General features: G+C 44.9%; 1 protein-coding gene across 3 annotated transcripts in view; it reads right to left on the bottom strand.

The window, feature by feature from the left end:
- The window catches only part of Afg1l (AFG1 like ATPase), a 158,974-nt gene that overhangs the window by 31,598 nt on the left and 102,621 nt on the right, over positions 1-24,755 (bottom strand). For all 3 annotated transcript variants that reach the window (XM_041654714.1, XM_041654713.1, XM_041654715.1), the window contains 3 exons: positions 21,192-21,274; positions 4,272-4,342; positions 3,915-4,015 (listed from right to left, as the gene is read on the bottom strand). In XM_041654714.1, coding sequence (XP_041510648.1) covers positions 3,915-4,015; positions 4,272-4,342; positions 21,192-21,274 — 255 coding nt within the window. The remainder of the gene's footprint in view (positions 1-3,914; positions 4,016-4,271; positions 4,343-21,191; positions 21,275-24,755) is intronic.

Genomic DNA, 24,755 nt, shown 5'->3' on the forward strand with positions numbered 1-24,755 from the left:
CACACTGCATCACTGGTAACAGATATGGCCCACACTGCATCACTGGTAACAGATATGGCCCACACTGCATCACTGGTAACAGATATGGCCCACACTGCATCACTGGTAACAGATACTGCTCACACTGCATCACTGGTAACAGATACTGCTCACACTACATCACTGGTAACAGATACGGCTCACACTGCATCACTGGTAACAGATACTGCTCATTGTTTTACTTGGAATGACAGTCTTTACTCATTTTCAAGAAATGTCTGTTAAACACTGTGAGGAAATGTCTGCCAAGTTGAATAACCACAGCCTGTCAGTCTTTTGTGTAAAAATTGATAAGTTTTGGGGGGAGGGGAGCTTTCCCTCAGGGCAGTCATGATATTTGGTGTGTGGGAGTACCTCATAAAGACTACTTCTCATTTCCTCACCAAAAAATATTAAGAGTACATGTTCTCAAAGTTGAAACTTAACGAAATTAATCATTTTTACTGCCCTGTGGAGACTCAGCTTTGATGGAACTGTCTCCACTTGGTTTTGCTGCTGACTCTCTGAGCATCCAGCCATGGGGGGCACAACAGGTTTGGTGCCACTGTCTTAATTCAATGGGTTTTGCCTGTCACTTCTATAGCACCATTACTGGAACTCTCACCCCAGTAAGAAGAGCAGAGTGCCCTAGTATTCGCAGAGAGAGGGGTGGGTGGGTTTTAGGACTCCCGGGGACTTGCAGGGACCCCTACAGCTCTATGATTATTCCATGCAAACTGGCATAAATAACTACCTCTGGATCCAGAAAGCGTACCACATCCGGCTTCATTTTTCTTTGGGGCAGCTCTGACAGGAAGGAAATGGCTGGAACAAAGTCCACCAAATGCCCCACCCTCACCCCGCCACTCTCCACAGTCCTCTAAGAAGGCGTTTCCCACCATTTTCCATATCATAGCAGGGGCAGAAAGCCGAAACATTAATATGAAGGGCCTCTCAGGACTGGATATCTGCTCTCCCAGAACCTGCCCAGACATTCCCAATGTGATGGAGAGATAAAGAATACAGCATCTAGTTCCCTACCCAGCAAGAAGTTCAAGTGCTCCTTTTGCCTCTACTAGCTGTATGACCTGAGGAAAGTTAATTAGCATCTCAGTGCCTCCATTTCTCCACCTCTGAAATGGGAGAATGATGCCACTACCTTTCGCATACATGAAGAATGCCTAGAAGATTCCTTATGGCGACTCTGTCAGCTATTATCTTTACCTGGGTGCCCACGGCTCTCCTAGTTTAGACTGGTTCTCTGAGGAAGACAGTGCTGAATCAGACCTGTGGGGAGAGGGAGTACTACAGACAACCAGACACTAGACAGGGCCCACATGAGAAGCTATGCTGGGTAGAGAGAAGAAAGCAGAGGTGGACCAGCCTGGGCCTACTTTACCCACGGAATATGTCAAGGCCTTCAAGTTACCTTATTAACTAACACACTGATTGATGAGTCGCCACCCACTTGAAAGTCTATAAAAATGCTATTTCCCCTGTGGCTCAAAACTAGTCATTACTGAGTGTCAACCCATTTGCTCCTTGCAGGATGATTTTTTTCGAGATGACGTCAGCAGCAGCAGTGGAGTGGGTCTCAGGCCTTCCAGAAACTCACTTACACTTACGTAATCCAGATCTGGACCCAACCACCCCGATGCTTACTCAAATACCTGGGTTAGATGTGCTGTGTTTATCTTTACTGAACATCTTCTGGCAGCTATGTAGTCTGGCTCATAAAATCATTATAACTAATTAAGAGTTTTAGGCTAAATCTGAAGTTGAATGATTTCAAGGATCCTCTTCATGGAACTATTCAGACTCTGAATTGCCACAATTATAAGGCTGCAAAGAAATGCAAAATCACCATAATAGGAAAATAGTAGCGAGGAGCTGACCACTTAAAAATTTAGCCCTTCCCCAGCCGTCCTTCACAGGGAGTTTAACACGGGGAACTAACCACAGCCCTCATGCCAAAGTCTTGACAGTCATTCGGGGCCTGTCCAATGCAGAAGATATTCCAGTTACCACGAATAAAGGCAAACCTACCCACGCATGCAACTGGCAAACGAAGGGTCTATCTGACCCGAGGAAGGAAAAACCTGATGGGCTACTGACACCACAGAAACGCCAAACAAAAACCCCTGGAATGTTCGTGCATTAAAAGGACCCGGAAATACATGAGCTCCTGCAACATTTTCTAGAAGGGGCCTCCCCTGCAACTGAACAACCAAGTCGCAAAGTGAAGAATATGATGGTTTATTGTCCTAGAATTTTGACAAGACAGATATGCCAAAAATAAAGGGAAATCTTGTTATTGTTGATTCTGAGAGTTTAGTTCATGGATGTTATGCAATCCAAGCTTTTGTCAAATACAAGTGAGGTATGTTGGTATTATTTTCATTTTTCAATACCAAGTCCTGACCACCTTTTTCCCATCACCCCACCGCGTGGTAAAAAGATTTTATGGGGTTTGGGATTCTAAGTGGCCCATTTCTGATACCAAGTGTCCTGAACTAAAGAGCCTAGTAAAGAAATATGCAGTCAGGACCTGCTCCAAGAGAGCTCTGGCCTCCTCTCCAGAACTCCACAGCCCTGCTGTCCCCTCTCCTCACGGGGTGTCCTCCTGCAGAGAGAGGTGGAGCTTCATCCTTCACAAGAGAGTCTGTTTTGTGACAGGAACCCTGGCAGACGCAGGAAGAGTCACACCAATCCCCATCAGAAGCTCCTAATTAATTCTACTCCTTTGAAAGCACTAAACACCTGCAGGCTGGAGTCAGCTCAAACTCTTGCCCGCTAGGAGTAAGCCAGCGGACTTTAAGAAACATGCTGTTTACTACTCAGCAGGCCCAAGTGAGCATGGCCTTCCCTTTGCCTCCGAACAGCTCTTCTGTAGTTAGCTGAAACGAAGACATCAGAGACCAAGGGATGATGCTCACCTGAGGAACAAGTGTAAAGTGACTTGAGTTTCTTACGACTTACACTGGATAAGGACATCAAATATTCTAATGAGCATTCAGAAGTCCAGAACTTCGAAAAGACAGAATTCATATCTCTAATGGATCTGCAAAGAGTTCCTAATATATGGGGGTGTGTATGTGCATATATTTCATCTGTGAGATAAATTATTTATGATATAATACCAATGCCATAGTTTTATAAATTGACTTCCCTTCACCACACAACTCAGATACAGCACAGCAGCTGGACAATGAATCTGAGAAATGGCAATTCTTCTTCTTCTTTCTTTCTTTCTTTCTTTATTTATTTATTTTCTTTGTTGTTTGTTTTTTGGGACAAGGTTTCTCTGTAGCTTTGGGAGCCTGTCCTAGAACTAGCTCTTGTAGACCAGGCTGGCCTTGAACTCACAGAGATCTGCCAGCCTCTGCCTCCCGAATGCTGGGATTAAAGGAGTGCGCCACCATCACCAGGCTGGAATGGCAATTCTTGAGGCCATACTTCTTTAGTTTACAGTACTACTACTTATCTTCCTTTCCTTACACACTGTTCTCATCGGCCACTTGAACTCAGGTGGTGGGGCTTGGCTGCAAGTGTCCTTGCCCACTGTGCCATCTCACCGGCCCTTAACTTTTCTGACTTCCCCCACATCAGGACTTTGACAAAAGATCCCGACCCTGACTCTGCTGCTGCTCCCAGCGGCAGTTGACAGTTGACTCCGCATTTTTAATATTTTTCTTGAAAGTCCTTCAAAGACCAGAGTGTGTGCCAGTACCTAGTAAAACTGCCTGGCTGATAGATGGAAATTTCCCTTGTTGAGACTTTTACCTCAGTTCTGACTTTGTGACTAGCATTTTAAAACCTGAAGCGGGCCGAAGGGAGAACGTGAAGTATTTTAACATGTGAAAGGCCAACCAGCCTGGCCAGGCCTGGGTACTTACTCTCTCACAGAGCTCTTCAAACGTGCAGTCAGCAACGGTTCCGCAGGCTTTATTCAGCCGCAGCGCTCTGCCTTGCACTTTTAGAATCCTTGGTCTAGTTACTATGGGAACATGAACAAAGACTCAATCTTGTCTGGATAATTACTATAAAATTCATCTCTTACAGATAGGAAATGCATAGCTTGATGAATAATAGCACATGATTCAACACATAAATTAGACAAAATGCTGATACAATGACTGCCACTTGAGCGTGGCATCAACCCATATACAGCAATGGAACTTATTAATTGGTCAGTGGAGATTGGGCATTGTGTTCTAAATGTATTCTCTTTCAAGAGAAATTAACTTACGTACAATCATTTTGTTTCTGGGCCAGCTCATCAAACAACTTATCCATGACAGCCTCCACATCAGCTTCACTTGTGCTACAGTGAAAAGAATAATAGAATATGAAATTAATAACACTTGAAGCCAACATCAAACAGCTGCCTGAGCCTGCTTAGCTTTTTGCCCATAAAAAAAAAGAGAACAGGGTGATAGTCTCTAAATACAAACATTAGATTCAGAATACACTTAAAAGCAGAGAATATTAACTCTCAGGTAGACGATCCTGCCTTATTTGCATACATTGAAAGACTTCTGAGCTTCTAGATGCTTCCAGTAATGAGACGCTACAGGCAGAGTAAATCCATTAATACCATGTGTACACAATGAGAAGAAAGCGCCTGACTCTCGCTTGCATGGCAAACAAGAGCAAATAGGCAGGGCAGTCAAGCATCCAGCAAGTACCCTTTGAAATCTCCCCTGAGAGGGTACACGTGAAATTAAATATTGAGGGTGTTTTTAGAAAAACCAAGCCAAGCGACTGGCGGAGAGGACTGAGCACTCGGAATGAAATTGGTAGCCCCCAAAGACCAACTTGATCTGCACATGAGAAACTTTCTCAGATTCTACAAGTCTGAAGACTCACGGGACAGACTCCCTTCAGGAGGAGGACAATCACAGAGCACAGTTTCCCCAAGCCCCCTCCTTGGGCGCCTTCTACAGCACAGCTAGGGAGCAGCTCTCCCAGCCTTTTGTATTCTAATTAGAAATCACCATATGCTTAAGGAGCCACACACGGAAAAGTGACAGTGCTGTGGCCTCTTTCCTTCTCACTTTTTTTTTTCAAAGAAGAGTTGATAAATTAACAGTCAATAGAAAAAAAAAAAACTGGAAGAAGAGAGGCCGGTCCAAAAAAAAAAAAAAAAAAAAAAACCCTTGAAGTGAAAATCTAAGTTTCCTCTTCTCCCACAAACAAACGTCCACAAGATGACCTGCCAATATGCTTCATTTTGACACAAATCAATTTTAACTAATTGTGGAAGCAACTGACACCCGCTTTAATAGTGTCTCGTTGAAAATTAGTCATTAAGATGAAGTTGAAACTAAACAAAATCTTTCTTAGCAGGTTGCTGGCATTTAACATATAACCACGAATCCCTCCACTGTAGCAGAGGCCACACTTAGAAAACGCAGCACCGCGGGCATCATGAAGGGCCAGCACCACCCACCTCCGTGGATCTCAAAGGTGGCATTTGCCATGGCAGACTCCATATGCTATTTGACTTCCATAACATCCTATGAGACCTTTAAATTAAGCCACATTAAAATAACTAGATGACACTAGATAAAGAATGATTCAAAGAGACAATCACCCAAATTTAATTTTTTTTATTACACTTGCATGCATGTGGAGGCCAGAGAAACTCATGGGAGTCGCTTCTCTCCTACCATGTGGGTCCTCAGGTTCAATGTGGGGCGTCAGGTTGGGCGGCAAACACTTTTATCAGTCCCACAAAGCAAATTTAAAAACACTAAGAACCCAAAAAGCCAGTGTAAATGCCGATGTCACATCAACCACCTGGATGTTAGAGGTCAATCTTGGAATTCATTGAGAACAATTTCTACCATGCAGTGGCGTGTGTACACACAGGGTTTGTTTGGTTTTTGAGAAGTGGTGTGTGTGCGTGCTTGTGTGTGCAGATGTGTGTGCAGATGTCCAGTGCTTGTGCCTGTGGAAGTCGGAGGCTGACACCAGGATGGCAGTAGTTCCCCAACTGGCCAGGCTGACTGACCATGAGCTCCGAGCTGCCTGGAGTTTGCACCACCACCACCTCCAGCACTGGAATTTCCTAAGTGTGACTCTGTGCCTGGCTTTTATGTGGGTGCTGGGAATCCAAACTCAGCACCTCATGTTTGCGTGGCAAGTACCTTACCAGCTGAACCATCTCTCCAGCCCTGATTAAAAAAAAAAAAAAAAGATAACCAGGCTGACCTTGAACTTGTGCTCCTCCTGCCTCAGCCTCCAGAGTGTCTAGTTAATGATGTACTCAAAACGATTTTACTTTACTTATTATTACCCATGTATGTTGGGGAGCGCGCATATGCCACAGTGTGCATGTGAGATCAAAGGACAGCTTTGGAGGTCAGTTTGCCATAAATGGGTTCTGGGAATCGAACTCAGGCCCTCAGACTTTCTCGGCAAATCCCTTTACCCACTGAGTCATCTCACGGGTCCTAATGGCTACTTGTCAAGGCGGATAGAATGGAGCACGCAGAGCAGGGGAATAGTTTATCAGGACAGCACCTGCCTAGCATGGTAAGACCCAGCATCACACACACATACACACTTGCGTGTGCACACACACGATCTAGAGGGTCACATCCAGGTCACCAGGCTTGCACAGCCAGTGCTTTGCCTATGGATCCATCTTGCTAGGCTGCATTAACTTTTTTTAAAGATGAGCATTAGTGAAATAAGGAGAAAAAAAACACTTTAATTACCCAGTTATATTAGTCTAAAAGGCCAGTTATCCATTGTGCACTTCCAAATCAAATGTAAGCAGCTTTGAGGATGTCTTGCACTTGTATCAAAATCCTCGGGCGAATCTAAACCTTGCAGCGTGTCCAAGGGGACAAAGCTGACCTTTGTTGGACCAGCATGCAGCAGTGAGCTCCTCACACTACTCTGATCTTGCCCTGGAGGTGACATCATCGCCACGTGTCCACAGAAAGGAGGACGGAGATTCAGAGCTATGTCACTTACCTAATCTAATATTAGATTAATTATTAATCTGATATACAAAGACATAAACTATCTGTATGACAGAAAATATAAAAAAGGCAGGGCAAACTGAGAGCACTACGGAATGGCAATATTTATGTCATGCCATACACAAATGTGTTACCACACAAAACTCCAACGGAATCTCTCTCTCTCTCTCTCTCTCTCTCTCTCTCTCTCTCTCCTCTTTCTCTGTCCTCCCCCCCCCCCCCCCCGAGACAAGGTTTCTCTGTAGCTTTGGAGCCTGTCCTGGAACTAGCTCCTGTAGACCAGGCTGGCCTTGAACTCACAGAGATCTGCCTGCCTCTGCCTCCCGAGTGCTGGGACCGTTAAAGGATTCTTAAGAAGCTGCATGAAAAGATGGCGCAGTTGGTAAGGAGTCCATCGTTCCAAGTGTGGTGTTGCATGCCTGTGATCCCAGGATCCCAGCCCTTGGAAGCTGAGGCAGGATGATGGCACTGGGATCTGCACAGGAAATGGCCCTCACTGTTTCACTGCTGGAGGTGTGCGGACAGCTGATGGGCACATGAGAAGAGCAGCTGTGACTTCATGAATGGACTGATGTTAGTGGATTCAAAGTGTGGCGACAGGGAGCAAGAGCTATGTTAGGCTGTGGGTTCGGCTGGAGGACGGATCGTGAGGGAAGGCAGTCACACGTCCAGGTTCCCAGCACCGTGGTGCTCCACTTTCCCATACGCCTTGAAACGACAGTCTCAAGAACAGAGAACAGAAGCCTCCAAAACCATGGGACAAAATGTCATTCCTCCTTTAAATTGCTTCTCTCGGGTATCTGGTCACAGCTGGAGTAACGTGGTGACCCTGTGCTGATGGTAACGTTAAGAGAAGGCTTGGTTAATGAATCCATTCCTGAAGTCAGAGTTGTTGGGATGGAATCTCTCCCTAAATGTCTGTGTTGAGAGCCTGGAGCTGACTTGCTGTGATCTCTGTGGACCAATAAACAGAGGGCAAGTTTAAGGCTGAACTTGGTAAGACTATTATCCTTCCCCTGCCCACAGCCACCCACTTCTCAAGCGAAGCTCTGCTTTCTGAAACTTCTACAACCTCCGAAAGCCAACAGCTGCGACCAAACACAAGTGGGGGCTTTTTAGATTCAATCTACAGCCACACGGCTTTCCACTCACAGAAGGCCACCCATGATATAAAAATGGCTAACTTCTGGAAGAAGGGTCGCCGAAGGAGAGATCCAGCCATAGGGAATGGGGTTAAGTCCGGGGGGTGGGGGGAGATGATCCAATTATCAAATGGACTAGCAGGCAGTTTTTTGGGTTCTTTGTTGGTGTTTCTTTGTTTAAATATCTCACAAAGTTGACAGAATTGCCAACTTCTTGCAACTTCTAAAGATGCCAACGAACCTTGTGGGAATCTGAATGTAACTGGCCCCTATAAACCCATAGGGAGTGACAATATTAGGAGGTGTGGCCTTATTGGAGTAGGTGTTGCCCTGTTGGTCACTGTGGGGGCAGGCTTTGAGGTCTTGTGATCAAACTACATCTAGTTCAGACCACTTCCTGTGGCCTGTGGGTCAAGATGTTAAGACTGACTTGCAGCTCCTTCTCCAGCACCATGTCTGCCTGCACGCCACCATGATAACAATGGGTGAAACCTCTGAAACTGTAAGCCAGCCACCGGTCTTCCTTTATAAGAGTTGTTGTGGTCATGGTGTCTCTTCACAGGCATAGAAACCCTAAGATAAGCCTCTGATAACTGGGTCCAACTCTTGCTCTTATGATTATGATAGCACCCTTAGCACCCTTTCCCCTCCCTCTACCATCCCTCATCCTCCCAACACCACAATGTCTTCACAAAGAGGGGGAAGGGATCAGGAGTCACTGGCCTCTGTGGCCAGCGATTGTGATAAAGGCCTTTCCCTGCCCTTCTTCTTGAGAGAGCTGGTTATGTTCCCTAAAGAAAGATGACGGGGAGGAAGCATTGTTACTGCAACTACTTGGAAAGATGCTGGGGAGGAAGTGTTGTTATGGCAACCACTCGGAAAGATGATGGGAATTATGTCACAGGAAGAGGGCCTTGTGAGTTTAAAGACTCACATCATTTTGAATTCACTCTCTCTGTTTCCTACTTGGGGTTCAAGACGTGAGCTCTTAGCTGCTCTTCCAGCCACCATGTCTTTGCTCCAGCATCTTGAATCCTAACCCTCTGGAACTGGAAGCTCAGATAGATTTCTTCTCTAAGTTATCTTGGCTATGGTGTTTTACCACAGCAATAGAAAAGTAATACAATGTCAATGTTTAGCATACTTGAGACTATTACAGTGTATACTCCAACTGGAAGCTGGTCATGTACAAAAAAAAAAAAAACCCACACTGTCAGCTGGGCAGTGGTGGCACACGCCTTTAATCCCAGTACTCAGGAGGCAGGGGCAGGCGGATCTCTGTGAGTTAGAGGTCAGCCTGATCTACAAAAGCTAGTTTCAGAACAGGCTCCAAAGCTACAGAGAAACCCTATCTTGAAAAACAGAAACAAACAAACAAAAACAAACAAGTAAACAAAAAGTCCACACTGTCTATGGTCTTCTTAGAAATTTGTGGCTCTTTCCATTGCAATGACCAGAAAACAAGGGAACTGGGCAATGTTTGAAGAATGTTCTCTTCCTCTCTGGGAGGAAGCAGAAAGGAGCAGGAACCAAACACTCACGCGGGGTATAGCTCAGTGATAGTGGCTGCCAAGTGTGCACAAGTCCCTGGTTTGATCCCCAGTTCTGCAAGGAAAAACGTACTCCCATGAGACAGCTGGACTCTGGTTCCAGCAATTGCGCATGGTACAATACACTAGGCCTTTGTGTAGACAGGATGCAGGAAAAGAAAATCTGCCCACAGCTAATCAAAAGTTGACACATAAAGAGCATTAGGGTCACTTCTGATGTGAGGCAAAGCCACTTTTCCAAAGCTGTCCCTCTCCCCTGAAGGCCAGACAGCCAGAGCCCGGCACAGCCTCTTTTCTTCTGCTCTGCGACGCCCTGAAACCCGGCCATCTCGTGGCTCAGTCAACTTTGTTCCTCTCAGGATCGGTGCTGAGGAGCACTTTCTGTTTTCTGTTGAGCAGGACCACTGCGTCTTTAAGTCAGAAAAGCCCTGGAATAACCACTGTTCAGGTGCCAGGAAATCTGGCCCCCAACTCCGGCAGGAATCCTGAGTACAGTACCTGGATTAAAAGCCTGATTGCTTTGGAAGGATGAGAATTGTGGTTTATCTTTTCCACATTAAATCAGTAAACAGAAAAGAAATTAATCAGTCATTCCAATTTTGGGGGAAAAAACCTTACAGCTGAAATCAGGGCATTCAACATAAAACTTAGCCTCAAGGAAACAGAACATGTCAAAAATGAGCTTATTATTGCTGGATCATTTGAAATTCTCAACCAAAATTCCCAAACACTTGGAGGTTTTTGGAAGAGGGTCACGCATGAATTTAAATGGAAATTAATTTTTTCAAGAACCGCCCACTTCATTAGGATTGACTCAAGGGGACAGAATGCTAACCACACTTTGCGCCTTTGTCCCCTTTCAAAAATCAACAGCTTGTTAAGGTATCAACAAGTAGAATAGGGCTGGCTTTCCTCAGTGCCTGTCGCTCTGCGCTCTCTATGCCAGAGAGCCAAAGTTGATTTGACAGAGAAAGTTCTCCTTCCCTCTGGGGTTCTTTGCCAAGCTTTCCTGGCAGAGTCTCCGCACTCTCCCGATTCCTTGTGCATCCATGCTGTATGGCTCTTTGTCCTCACACCAAACCGAATCTGGGGCTGGAGGCAGGTCTAAAATTAAGTTGGTTTATACTTGCCTTAATATAAAACAGACTTGGTCGTATTTCAAATCCTGTAGGTGTGTTTTACATAACGGAATCGGTTGTTCAAGTGGATTTTTATCCTACTGTTTATCTTCTCGGTCACGCAAAGGCTTAATTGACTGCTCAAAGATCCATTTCAGGCCCCACATTCCCACCCTTCTCAGGCACCTGGTGGATAATTTCCCTGGCTCCATTAATCTTGACCTGTATATAATGCCGAAAGTGGGAGCTCCTCAAATTGCAGGGCTTCACCCTTCTCGTCTCCACAGAAAATGTCTACTGACTTTCTATGTTGTGTTTACCTGAAAGAAGTCAGCAGCCTACCATGCAGAACTGCAGCTTGATAAATGTTTTAAAAATTTCTTTTTGCATAATTTCAGAAAGGCAACCTGAAGAAAAGGTTTTAAAAAACAATAAAGATAAAAGAGAAGTCGAATAATGAGGGAAAGTGGCAAGAGGGGTTTAAGAGCCTTTTAAAAAAGTCCCCAGCAAGTAACTAAGGACCCGGGACTTCTGCCAGGTCAGTTTTTCTTGTCCTAGAGGCTGACTTTCAGTTCAGCCTGTGATCTGTTTGAAGATGAAATAACAAGCTGATAAGAATGCTAAGAAACCGGAGCTGGGCACAGTAGCTCACGCCTATGATCCCAGAATACAAGAGACTGAAGCAGGAGGATTGTGCAAGTTCAAAGGCCGCCCGGGCCTCTGTAAGCGAGTTCCAAGCTGAGTGAGACCTTGTCATAAAAGCAGGGTGGGAGAAGATAATGTTAAGAACACTGAAAAATTGTATGCACGTGATCTGCTCACATGTTGTACGCCTACACAGTATAACTGGCAGCTGGATACTTTTGCCAGTATGGTTAAGCAGCGAATGGTGGGCCAGATTTATTCTGTGACGACAAGCCGAGGTGTCCTGTGGTGTGAGGTGCCATCGCCACATGAGGTTCAACAGAAAAAGAAAGATGTGCAGGACAGACGGGTACAGCTGCTGGGGAGTCTGCACAAGAGGAACTGCTACACTGTACCCCTTGTCAGGGGGCATTTCAAATAGTTTCACACACTTGATATTAATTTCTCATTCAGTAGCCCTTGAGTTAATGCACAATTAATTACTTAAGTGTCCATCCGAATTATGTCGAATAGAACACTTCTATGATTTTAATAGCCAAAAACATGAAAAACAATTTGGGTGATTATGTCCTACAGGATATGAAGCAGGAAGCTGAAATGTGTAGCTAACATATGGCTATGTTTCCATTGTGGACGTGTGTATTTACGAGACGGTAGTGAAAGACGGGGTGCTATATCAACCTCATCCAGATTAAGCGGACGATAAGATAATAACATCAATTCTAAACTGAAAGTCTAGGCTACAGCTTAGAGGTGTTCAACATAACCTTTACACAAACGTCCCCAAAATAAAACAAAAAACAACCCTGGCATCTGAAATACTTCCGTTTCCATGCATTTTGGGTAAGGGTATTCAGCCTGCCCAGGAACAGCTGCAAACTAACAAATCAGCTAGAATAGATGAAATGGACAAACTCCTAAAAAGATACAGACCAAACAACTGACCCAAGAAGGGGATGAAGGAGACATGGGGTTCTTCCAAGTCGCTGTGAGGCCAGCATTATTCTGCCATGAAAACCAGACTGGAACATGTCCAGAGAAGAAAGTAACTACAAACATAAACGTCCCCGGTAAAGTACCGGCAAGCCTGTGCATACCGCATGAAGAGGTTCTACGCTATGATCGTTCCTGTCTGGAGCTGAAGTGCCCCCAGAGCACCCTCTCTTTCACTGCTGCTAAACATACGTTAAAGGCGTGGTTCCCAGCTCGTGGCACGACTGGGGGGTGGAGGAACCTTGGGGGTGGGGTTTAGTAAAAGGCAGTTGGGTAAGAGGGTGCTCTCAGATAAGACATCAAGACACCGATACCCTTCCATTGTCCCCCTACACTCACTTCTCTGCTTGCCTGCTGCCGTGGCCCCACGGCACACAGGCCCCGAGGCAGCGGTGCCATCTACACACGGATGGAAACCTGGGAAGCCGTGGGCTGAGATAGGAATCTCCTTCTGCTAAGTGCTTTGACTTAGACGTTCTGCTCAGGGATGGAAAACTGACAAGTCTGATAATATCTGCTCCAGAAATGCAAGGCTGATCTAAAATCTAGAAATCAATTAGTAGCATAAAGTGTGTTGCTATAGCAATGGACCCAAATCACACAATTTTCTTAGCAAAACAGAAGATACACTTCACAAAATCACAGAAATGCTCAGCAAACCAAGGAACAGAACACTGTGAACTGACAGCAGACATCTGTGAAAAACCCGGGCACAGCGGTGTGACTAACGATAAAAGTCATTTCCTTTAAGACCAGAAACAAGATAAGGCTCAGCGTCTCTCACTTCCTATACTGTACTAGAGCTCAGCTCTATGAAGGGAATTAGATGAGAAAAAAAGACATCAAAAATGTCCCACCTGCAGAGGACGAAGCAAACTGGTTTTGTAGATACTGTCATCTTGTATTTAGAAAACTCTATGAACTCTCTAAGAAATTATTAAACCAGTTCAGCAAGGTCAATATGCAAAAATCTGTTGCATGTGATAGTAGTAATAAAGACACTGAAAATGAAATTGGGGGAATTCATTTATAGAGCATAAAAAGAATCAGCTACTAACAAATGAATTTAACAAAACTGTAAAGCATATTGTATATTAGAAACCACAAAACACTATCGAAAGAGACCAAAGGCCAAAACAAATGCACAATAGAAACTTGTCTAACTGGCAAGAAAAGGTGAGATCCAAACCACAACCACCAATGCCTGGGACACAAACACCACGGCTGTGATAATGGGATCTGGTGAAAAGGTCCCAAGATGTCAGAAAGTGGCAACCTTGCAGGCAGAAACTACAACTCTGCCGGAGTGGATCCGAGGAGATGGGTTAGCAGTTAAAAGCACATACTGTTCCTGCAGAGGAACGAGCTAGATTGCCAACACCCATCTGGGGCAGTGTACAACTGCCTGTAACTCTAACCACAATGCTCTGGCCTCTGCAGGCACCAAACTCATAGGCACACACCCACAAACAGACACACATACACATAATTCACAATCAAAATTAAGGGGCTGGAGAGATGGCTCAATGGTTAAGGGTGCTGGCTGCTTTTCAAGAGGCCCTGGAGTCGGTTTCCTGCACCCACAGGGAGCTCACAACAGTCTGCAACTCCTGTCCCAGGGGATCTGATGCCGTCTCCTGTCCCAGGGGATCTGATGCCATCTCCTGTTCCAGGGGATCTGATGCCGTCTCCTGTCCCAGGGGATCTGATGCCATCTCCTGTCCCAGGGGATCTGATGCCATCTCCTGGCCTCTGAGATCACCAGATGTGCATGAGACACACAGACTTACATGCAGGCAAAATACCCAAACACAAAAATTAATTAATTAAATTAAAATTTTAGGTCAAAAGAATTATGCCAAGATTTTAGATGTGGGAAGGTGTGGCAATGAAGCTAAGAAACATTCTTAACTTACTGATGTGGTCCCCACAGTTGAAGGCTGAGGGAGAATTTATAAAGCATGTCACAGGCAGGAGGCAGGTTACTTTTAACTGTGGGGAACCAGGTGTGCGCATGAACGTCATCCTTAGTTTTCAGATCTCTTTTCCTTAAACAGAGCTCAAGCCTTAGAACATGTGGAGGTTTTTGTTGTTGTTTTTTGGAGGTTTTTTTGCCAACTAATTGTTGTTTTTTAAAAATGGTGTTCAAAGATACAGTCACCAAAATGATTCTCTTCTTGAAAGAGATGTTTCTGGAGCGCAGAACTGAAAGACACTGTGAGAGGAAGCTTCCACTCGAGAAGCATTTAAGAAGAAATGTATCTCTGAAATCTGTTCAAAGGACTGTGTGCGTGTGTGCATGTAGGGGGTTGTGTGTGTGTGCATGGGGGGTTGTGTGTGTGCATGGTGTGTGTGCATGGTGTGTGTGTGTGCATGGGGGGGTGTGCATGGGGGTGTGCGTGTATGCATGGGGTGTGTGTGTGCATGGGGGGTTGTGTGTGTGTGCATGGGGGTTGTGTGTGTGCATGGGGGTTGTGTGTGTGTGCATGGGGGTTGTGTGTGTGTGCATGGGGTTGTGTGTGTGCATGGGGGGTTGTGTGTGTGTGCATGGGGGGTTGTGTGTGTGCATGTGTGTGCATGGTGTGTGTGTGCACGCGCGTGTGTGTACATGGGGTGTGTATGTGTGTGCATGTGTGCATGGGGTGTGTGTGCGTGTGTGCATGGAAGGTAGTGTGTGTGCGCATGGGGTGTGCGTGTGTGCATGGAGGGTTGTGTGTGTGTGCACGCGCATGTGTACATGGGTGTGTGTGTGCGTGTGTGCATGGGGTGTGTGTGTGCGTGTGTGCATGGAAGGTAGTGTGTGTGCGCATGGGGTGTGCGTGTGTGCATGGAGGGTTGTGTGTGTGTGCACGCGCAAGTGTACATGGGGTGTGTGTGTGCGTGTGTGCATGGGGTGTGTGTGTGCGTGTGTGCATGGAAGGTAGTGTGTGTGTGCATGGGGTGTGCGTGTGTGCATGAAGAGTTGTGTGTGTGCATGGGGGGTTGTGTGTGTGCGCGCACGTGTGTGCATGTAGGGGGTAGTATGTGTGCACGCGTGTGTGCATGGAAGGTAGTGTGTGTGTGCATGGGGTGTGTGTGTGTGCATGTAGGGGGTAGTGTGTGTGCGTGTGTGCGTGTGGTTAAGATGTCCTTGAGACACTAGACTAACAGTGTGCTTCATATGAGCTGGTGATGATTCTGGTGCATGGGAGCCAGCTGAAATAAAAGCCTGTGGCCTGTTGAGAGAGTGGGCCCTCTGCAGGTCCTTTTCTCTCCTGCACACTGAGTGGATGCACCAAGACTCAAGGCCTTGACCCTCCCAGTGCTGTACTGGTCAAGAGCAACCTTGAGCCATGAGATGGGGTAACCATTGGGACAGAAGGCAGCCATGTTTATATCCACAGAAACTAGGCGCTCCTCTCACGCCACAGGACTCATGGCCTGAACTGGGATCATCTGGGCCTCAGGAGAATGCCCTTCCACCCCAGGGGATCCAGGCACAAGGACGCGACGGTATATCCTACCATTCAGGCTCTCTGCCCCAGACGACTACATTCCGTGTTTCTGGCACAGCTCAGTTGTTTCTTTCACCAGGATCCACACAATACTGCAGACAATCTGTGAACTCAGAGGTAGAGCACATAAATGCCCCAGCTCTGCCACTTGTCCCTGTTCAGTCTGAAATCTCGGGGAGCTGGCTTGGCGGGTAAGAGGCAAGCCTGTGGGCCTGAGTTCAAATGCCTCACCCACGTAAGAGCCAGGGACACCGCTATGAGCCTGTAACCCAAGCACTGCGGAGAGAGGAGGTGGAGACAAGGGGATTGCTGGAGCTTGTTGGCCAGCCACTCTTGTGGAGATTGTACACTCCAGAAATTCTAACTCAAAAATAAGGCAGAAACTAACACCAATCTCTGGCCTAACATACACACACGCCATGTACCTTATACGTGCACACGCATTACATTTAATAGACATATGCACACAGTTGACAAGAAAGTGAAACAACTCTCCTCTTGAGGCCATAGCTGCTGTGCTGCAAACAGAGACTGTGACTTTGGGTAAGATCTGTTGTGTGAATAGGAAACACTCCATTCTGGATCCTTCCACAGACTTAACGGGGGCAGGGGGACCCACACTACTCAATTCCTAAAAGCTAAAGAAAAACAAGAAGCAAATGCGAGACCGAGGTGACCTGAAACCTTCTCTTCAGGAAACCAGTGGATCCTCCTGCTGCAGGAATGACAGCAACTAGCTGGGGGTGGAGGGGGGACGGGTGGCAGCATCCCATGGGGCACCTCCATAGCTGCACCTCCTGCTGGAAAGATGTGCTCACTGCATATACAAAATGATACCATCTGCTACCAGCCCCAAAGAGCTCAGCTAAGGCAGATAAATGCTTGGGAAAGCATAAAACATGTCATGCTTGACAAGCTCCATAAAGTTCTAAATGGGTCAGTGGTCCGAGTGGTCACCCAGAGGCAAATGGAAAATCCAAAGCTTAATGGAGCTGCCTGGGTTTCCACAGACCGTCGCCGTCCTCACACAGGGGTCCCTCTCATGCCTAGTCACCGCATCCAGGAGGAAACTGCCTATGCCTGTCTGAGGAGTAAAAATGCAGTTAAAAAATACTGCAGAATGCAAAACTAGACAATGACGGGATGCTTTCACCCAGGTGGCACTGGACCACTGATACCCGAACTCTGTACCTGACAACCTGCTAACACTGACGTCTCCAAGTTTGTCGTAGTGAGGTTGAAAACTACTCAGGAAAGTCAAGTCTCTGGAATTTTCTCAGAAAGGCCTGGGAGACGGTTCAAAGGATAAGGTGCCTGATGCACTAGCTTGAAGATGCAAGTTTGGACCCTGACCTAGGGTAAAAGCATGCGAGGAAGTGTGTCTGAAATTCCAGCATTCCTACAGCAATACAGCAGAGATTCCAGCATTCCTACAGCAATACAGCAGAGACTCCAGCATTCCTACAGCAATACAGCAGAGATTCCAGCATTCCTACAGCAATACAGCAGAGCTGGGAGAGTCCACTCAAGGGGCAGCTTGCCTGGAGTGTTCAGCGCAGCGATGAACATGCCCCCGACTCAAACAGAGCAGAAGGCAAGAACTGATAGCCGAGACTGATTCTGACCTCCACATGTGTGTTATGAGAGGAGCACACCTTCAGACTCTAACACACACACACACACACACACACACACACACTCACACCTCATACCCCGAGATTTCTGACTCAATAGGACTAGTGAACAGGAAAAGTCTCTAAGAATCAGTTCTGAGGAAGCAGACAATATTCTGAATGGCAGACATTGCTCCGTGGTTATTTGGAATAAAATCTCTGGTGACTCTTAATATTATTTGTATTCTAGCTTGGGGTATTTTTTTTGTTTTCTTTGGAAACTTGAAGAAGAGAAGTGCCAAGCTACTGAATATTTCTAGTCTCAGTCCCACCACCCTGAATGTATCCATCTTGTCTGAATATTTCTACTTAACTAAGGATCATGGATGTGAGACTGATGGTAAGGAAATCCAGCAGTGGTTGGCATCCCTGGGGAGAAGGTAGGCTTCTGTTTCACAGGCAGCTTACTCTAGTAAAATCAATGAGACAGTACTCTGGACCCCATATTCAAAAACAGATCACAGATTTCAGCTGGAGAGTACTAAAGAGAAACGTATTTTAACAGGGTAAAAGAATAGCACTGCCCACAAGTCGGTTACAAGGGGGGATGTAGCAAGTTTTTCTATAAATGTGAGAGAAGCTGGACCTGGGAGACACAGGCCTGCCATCTCAAGAAGTTCAAGACCTGCTTGGTCTCAGAGGGAATCCAAGGCCAAGCCCAGCAACTGGGTGAGAGGCTCAGAACATAAAGAAAATGAGCCGGAGGGCTCACTCGGAGGCTGAGAGTATGCACTGTTCAGCGGAAGACCTGAACTGGGTACCCAGTGCCCATTTCAGGCAGATTACAACTACCTGCAACTCCAGCCCCAGGGGAATCTGCTACCTCTGGCCTACAGGGTACCTGCATGCACACACTGATACCCACTCCCAACAAAAACCCATACACATAATTTAAAATAATAAAAGTAAATATTTAAAAATCAATAATAAATAAAAAGTAAAATAACAGAGCTCGGGGTATAGTTTAGTGGTATAGTGCTTGCCCAGCATCTGTGGGGTCCTAGGTTCAGTCTTTCCTACCAGAAAAGAAAGACAAAAGAAATCCAATTAAAACAGACCTCAGGGTATTTTTCTCTTTTCCGTGAAAGGCTCATTCAAGAGAATAAGGATATACCCCGAGCCTCCCATCCTGCCGTATCTCAGGGTTCCCTTGGACATTCCGGTTCCCTGGACTCTGGGACTGTTAGCATGAGGCTGTGTTCTCCCACCACATGTCTCAGGAATGGAACTGACTTTCACTATGCTAGAATTGCCTTGCTTTGTGGGTAGACAAGATGGCTCAGAGGGTAAAGTGCTTGATCTAAAAGCTGACAGCCTGATTTCGATCCCCAGAGGAAAAAGAGAGCCAACTCACACAAACTACTTCTGACCTTCACACAGGTGCCATGAGATGCATGTGTGAATGCATGAAAGTGTATGTATAAACACATATACACACATACATAAGAAAATAAACATAAATGCGTTTAAAAATAAAATAAAATCACCAGGTTTTATTAGGAAGAGGAAAGTCACCACAAGAAACCCCACCAAGTCTGTGTCAGCATCATACAGAGACTTCATGATGCAGATGTGTGCCTGCATGTGTGTGCTTGTGTGGTGTGTGTGCACATGTGTCCGTGTGTCCGTGTCCGTGTGTCCGTGTGCGTGTGTGTGGAAACCAGAAGTCAGTGTCTGGTGATTTCCTCCAATCATTGCTCTTCTCCATGCTTTTTGAGGCAGAGTCTCTCACTGAGCCTAGAACTTTAGATCGACCATACTGGCTGGCCAGTGAGCACAGAGAGCCTTGTCTCCACCTCCCTACTGCTGGGCTAATAGGTGAGGCTTGCTGCCTCATCCAGCTTTTCAGACCCAGGTCCTTCCTTGGTGAGCACAGTGAGCACTTGCTGACTGACCCAGACCCCAGCACATTTTCTTCACTTAAGAAATTCCTCAGGAGCCGGGAGATGGTGGCACATGCCTTTAATCCCAGCACTCGGGAGGCAGAGGCAGGCGGATCTCTGTGAGTTCGAGACCAGCCTGGTCTACAGAGCTAGTTCCAGGACAGGATCCAAAGCCACAGAGAAACCCTGTCTCGAAAACCAAATAATAATAATAATGTTAAATAAACCATAAAAAAAAAAGAAATTCCTCAGGGTCCTGGCGGTGGTGCATGCCTTTAATCAGAGGCAGGAGGATCGCTGATAGTTCAAGCCTGGTCTACAAAGTAAATTCCCAGACAGCCAGAGCTGTTACTCAGAGAAGTCCAGTCTAACCCACCCCCCAAAAAAAATAAAATAAAAAAAGAAAGAAAGAAAAGAAGGAAGAAAGAAAAGAAAAAGAAAAAGGAAGAAGGAAGGAAATTCCTCACTAAGAAAAATTTTAATTATTCTGTATTAGTGTACTTTGCCTAAAAACAGTAAGTAAGAACTGCCTCCTTTGAAAAAAGGACATGACTATTTATTGACAATACCACATATGTGTGAAACAACTAGAAATAGGTAAAAAGTCAGGGAAAGGTTATGAATGTCAGAAAAATAAAAGATAAAAGAAACTGGGAGGAAAACGTTCATATGAAAGCAGACAATGGAGTTGGGAGAATTGTTTTAGATTGTAAAGTACTTTAAAGACTGAGTACTTAAGGGGACAAGACACTGCTGTAACAATTGCAGGAATCTGGATGTAAGCCCCAACAGTCCCTTTGGTATGTTCTAAAGTATGCAATCTTAATTATGTGATTTTTCTGCCTAATTTCTGCTTCAAAAACAGTAAGTACTTCTGCTTACAAGGCGGCAAAGACAAGAAGTTTTCTCAACCTCTCATTTGCACGTTGTCATCGGGATTTAAATTACCAGAAACATGCATTTTACTTAAATTACAATTAGGCCTCTGATGGTCCCCGAGATCCCACTCTGCGCCAAACGCTGTCGTCAGATACCAAACAAGAGTTGCATCTAGAAAGCGCTCTCCTTTGCGGGGTTCTCACAAGTGACATTTTCAAACAGACGCTACTTGTTTTCTCCGCATTAACTGCATGTGCTGAACACATCTATTACTATAAATTGCTCCCACTCAGGAGAATCTTAAAAGACACTCTGTTGTATTTGCATATGGGAGACATTTTTGCATTGGTTCTGCATAGGAGTCAGTCAACAATGGTAAATACAGACAGACTGTCGGACAGAATACAGCAACAATTTGGGGGAACAGAGAGGGAACACTTGTCAGAAGATGGCCACAAATAATTAATTCCTTTAGCACATGAAGATACTCTCTTAATCTCACAGCCTCTTTTGAGGGGACTCATTACTTCCTAACCATCTGTCATCTCCCCAAAACCTAATTAGGGTTTCACCCAATCACACATTAGAAACGATGCGAATATGGATGGCCAAGGCCGTATAAAGAAGTTAACATCATAACATTTGTTTAAAACTTGTGAAATTCAGAATTAGTCTTTCCACTTCTAACAAAGTACTTATTTTCTTAGTCTTCTCCCACTAAGTCATTAAATTTTAAGTCTGGAAAATTAAACACATACACACACACACACACACACACACACACACACAGAAAACACTTACAGGTAGTAGAGTTTTCCTGCAGGAGTGAGTTCCCTTTTCCGATAATCTATCCCAGAATCTAGCTGGACCGTATTGCAATATTCCTACAATACAGACACAGAAAACATCTTTTAAAACAAGGAATAGATTTGACAAGAACCAACCCATGAGATAGAACCCATACCCAACACTACTTAGGTAACCAAGAGCCAGAGACGAGATGGCCCAGGGACCTAGAGTAAAACCAAATATTGCTGGCCAATAATAATAATAGTAATAATAATAAAAGCAAATACAAGAATGACAAAATGACTCCTAATGACATTCGACTAGACTCCCAGATCAGGGCCTTATTCAACCATGATCAGAGAGGCTTCCTCCTTCAGCAGATGGGACCAAATGCAGAGACCCACAGTCAAACATTATGGAGAGAAAGTCCTTGAACACTCAGTCCTAAATGGGATGTCTCCATCAGACTCCTCCCCTCAGAGCCCAGAGAACACAGCAGAAGAGGAGGCAGAAGGACAGAAAGAAGGTAAAAGCCCGGGGAGGAAACACCAGGAAAAGGGGGGGCCCTAAATCAACTAAGCAAAGCTCACATGAACTCACAGAGACCGAAACAGCAGCACAGGGCCTACAGGGGTCTGCACCAGCTCCTCTGCATATATATTACAGCTTCCAGGTTAGTGTTCTTATGGGGCTCCTGAGTGTATGAATGAGTGGGTCTCTGATTCCTGTGCCTTCTTTGGGGCTTCTTCTCCTTCTGTTGGTTTACCTTGTCCAACTTCAAAGTGATGGTTTTTGTTTTATCTTACACTTTATTTTGTTATGTTTTGTTGTTAAAAATAAAATGATAAATGCTTGGAGAAATGGCTCTGACAACCAACAAACAAAACAAACAAAAACATGAAATGACTTGGAATTATAAGCTTTTTGCATATGTGTGTTAATTCCTGAGATGTTTCAATGAAGTTATATGAGCTTAGACCAAAAAAAAATTAACTCATGTAAGAGTTATAAAACTGTAGTTACAATATTAAATATATACAAAGTTAATAAAATAATAATTTAATTTAAAATTAAGTTTTGTATTATGTTTTCCTGAAACTTTGCCAAAACTGTACTGTCAGTAAATTTCCCCAAGTACCTACATTTGAGTTTATACTGAACTCTTAAAATAGACAGTTTTCGGCCAGTTGGTCATGGTGGTGTACACCTTCAATCCCAGCACTGGCGGGATGGGGGAGAGCAATACAGAGGCGGGGTGCAGCAACACGGTGGGGACACAGAGGCAAGAGGATCTCTATGTGTTGCGGGAGGTCCTCCCACTCCTCCAGCCTATAGCTGCTAAGATACCAGCCCATTGGGGTGTGGTCTCTCTCCCTTTAAAAAAGCGGCCACTTCCCTCTCCTCTCTCTCTTCACTTCCTGCTCCGCCAGCGACTAGACTCCCTTCCTGGTTGCCTGGGACAGTGATCTGTAAGTTTTTTTCCCCTTTAAATAAATACCACCCTATTAATCATAATTCCAAACTGGTGTGGCAAATTGTTTGTGACTTACGCCTTCATTTTGGCGCCCAACATTTGGTTTTAGAACCTCTCCTTCCCCCCCCCCCCCCCCCCCCCCCCCCCCCCCCGCTCGGCTGCCGGCCGCGAGTTTGGCTTGGCGGGAGCCCTCCCTTCTTCAGCCACCGCCTGTGCCTTGCAGCGGCGGCCTTGACCTCCCCACATGGATTTAAACTTCACAGGCCTGCGTAGTCTCTGCCCGCATGGTTTGCTCTTTTCTGAGTCGTTTTTAAATCTCCATTGCAAGCACAGCTCTTAAGTGGCACGAACCAGAGCACGCTGTTGCTGAAAGCTGCAACCCCTCAGGGTTACTCTGTCACGTGAAGGCATAAGCGGCTTCCAGATTGCTCTTCTCTACCCCTGGATTCTGGGTTTCTGGTTCCGTCTCTGGAATTGATTTAATTACATTTACTTTGTTGAGAAACTTGCATTTTCCAGTTTTTAACATCTACTAAGGCACTGAAACAGGACCCCATTTTCATCGCGACTCGGCAAACAGCGCCACCTGCTGGATAATAGGTAATATGGCAGTTTTCGTTTCTAACGCAAATTTTACTGCTTTGTTTTCACTAATACAATGGATTAGTAAATTTATATTTACTAATACAATGGATTACGTCATACAAGGTTTATATGATTATGGGGATACCTTGATTTGCTTGTTACTAGGTTTCAGTTTTCTTTTCCATATTCTATCATTAAGAAAGAATATGGCACTCCTAAGAACGATAGAATCTTTACGAACTAATAATGAACAACTAATTGACAGGATTAAAATTATTGAAAATCAGAGGTTATCTGAACAAGTGGAAACTATGACAGACAAAATTGACTCCATATCTAAGGGTATTAGAAAGTTACCTGAAAGGGTTCAGGCTGTTGAATTTGACGTTCAGACTTTATCACAAAGTTTTGATAAGGTAACAGACAGAATGTACCTCCAAGATGGGAATCTACATGATATACAAGAAAAGTTTAAGGAGGACATGTTATCTTTGAAGGAAAAAATTAAAGCTCTGGAATCACAGGTGCAGAATAGGGACCATAAAATTGATGCCTCAGTGAAATCACTGGAAATATATACAGGTCAGGAGATTCAGGATTTAAGAGAAACAATGATAAAAAGATTTGAAAAGATTGGAGAAATTATTGCAGCTGGTGAACAGAGTAAGGAGGCACAAGGACAGGATACAATGCCTCCACCAGCTATTAGAACTGGCTTACCCAGGGTTCTAGCAACATACCCTATACTTAATTCTGACAAAGCGTCAACTTCTAAAGGCTCAAAGGGAGTCAGAGAAGCTAGATGGATGCCAATAGCAATGAATGATCTGAAAGAAATTAAGCAAGCTGGTGTTAATTTTGGCTTGCACAATGCATATGTAAAGGAAATGATAAGGACTTGGGCTTCTAATACTAGAGCTACCCCCTATGATTTCCATCAGTTAGTGTCTGCAGTTTTAGATAATGGACCTTCCTTGATGTTTGGAATTTATTTCAGAGAAGAATCCAAACATATGGAACAGCAAGGAAGAGCAAAAGGTATTGAGGTTTCCCAAGATCAAATTCTTGGTGCAGGAGAATATGCTGATCCACAGGTCCAAGCTCTTTATGACGATGAAGTACTGTGTCTATGTCACCAAGCAGCTTTAAATGCTTGGAATAGGATACAAGATCCAGCAAAAAGGGTTGAATCATATACCAGAATTAGGCAGGGACAGAGAGAACCCTTTATGGACTTTTTGCAAAGATTAATTAAGGCTCTGGACATAGGGGTAACAGACCCAGAAGCTAGATGAATACTTCTTGAATCTCTAGCTTTTGAGAATGCAAACATAGAATGCAAAAAGATAATTGGGCCTTTAAAGTCTAGATCAGCACCTATGGATGAATGGATTCAGCATACGATGAATGTTGAGACATTTAGCTATAATAATGAATCTTGGGTAGGAGAAGCGATTTCCAAAGCAATGAGGAGACATCAAACTGCCAGGTGTTTTAATTATGGTAAATTAGGACAT

The sequence above is a fragment of the Microtus oregoni genome, unplaced genomic scaffold, assembly GCF_018167655.1.
Source record: "Microtus oregoni isolate MIOR12 unplaced genomic scaffold, Mior012 000006F_ref0000085, whole genome shotgun sequence".
In the NCBI taxonomy this organism is placed as follows: Eukaryota; Metazoa; Chordata; class Mammalia; order Rodentia; family Cricetidae; genus Microtus; species Microtus oregoni.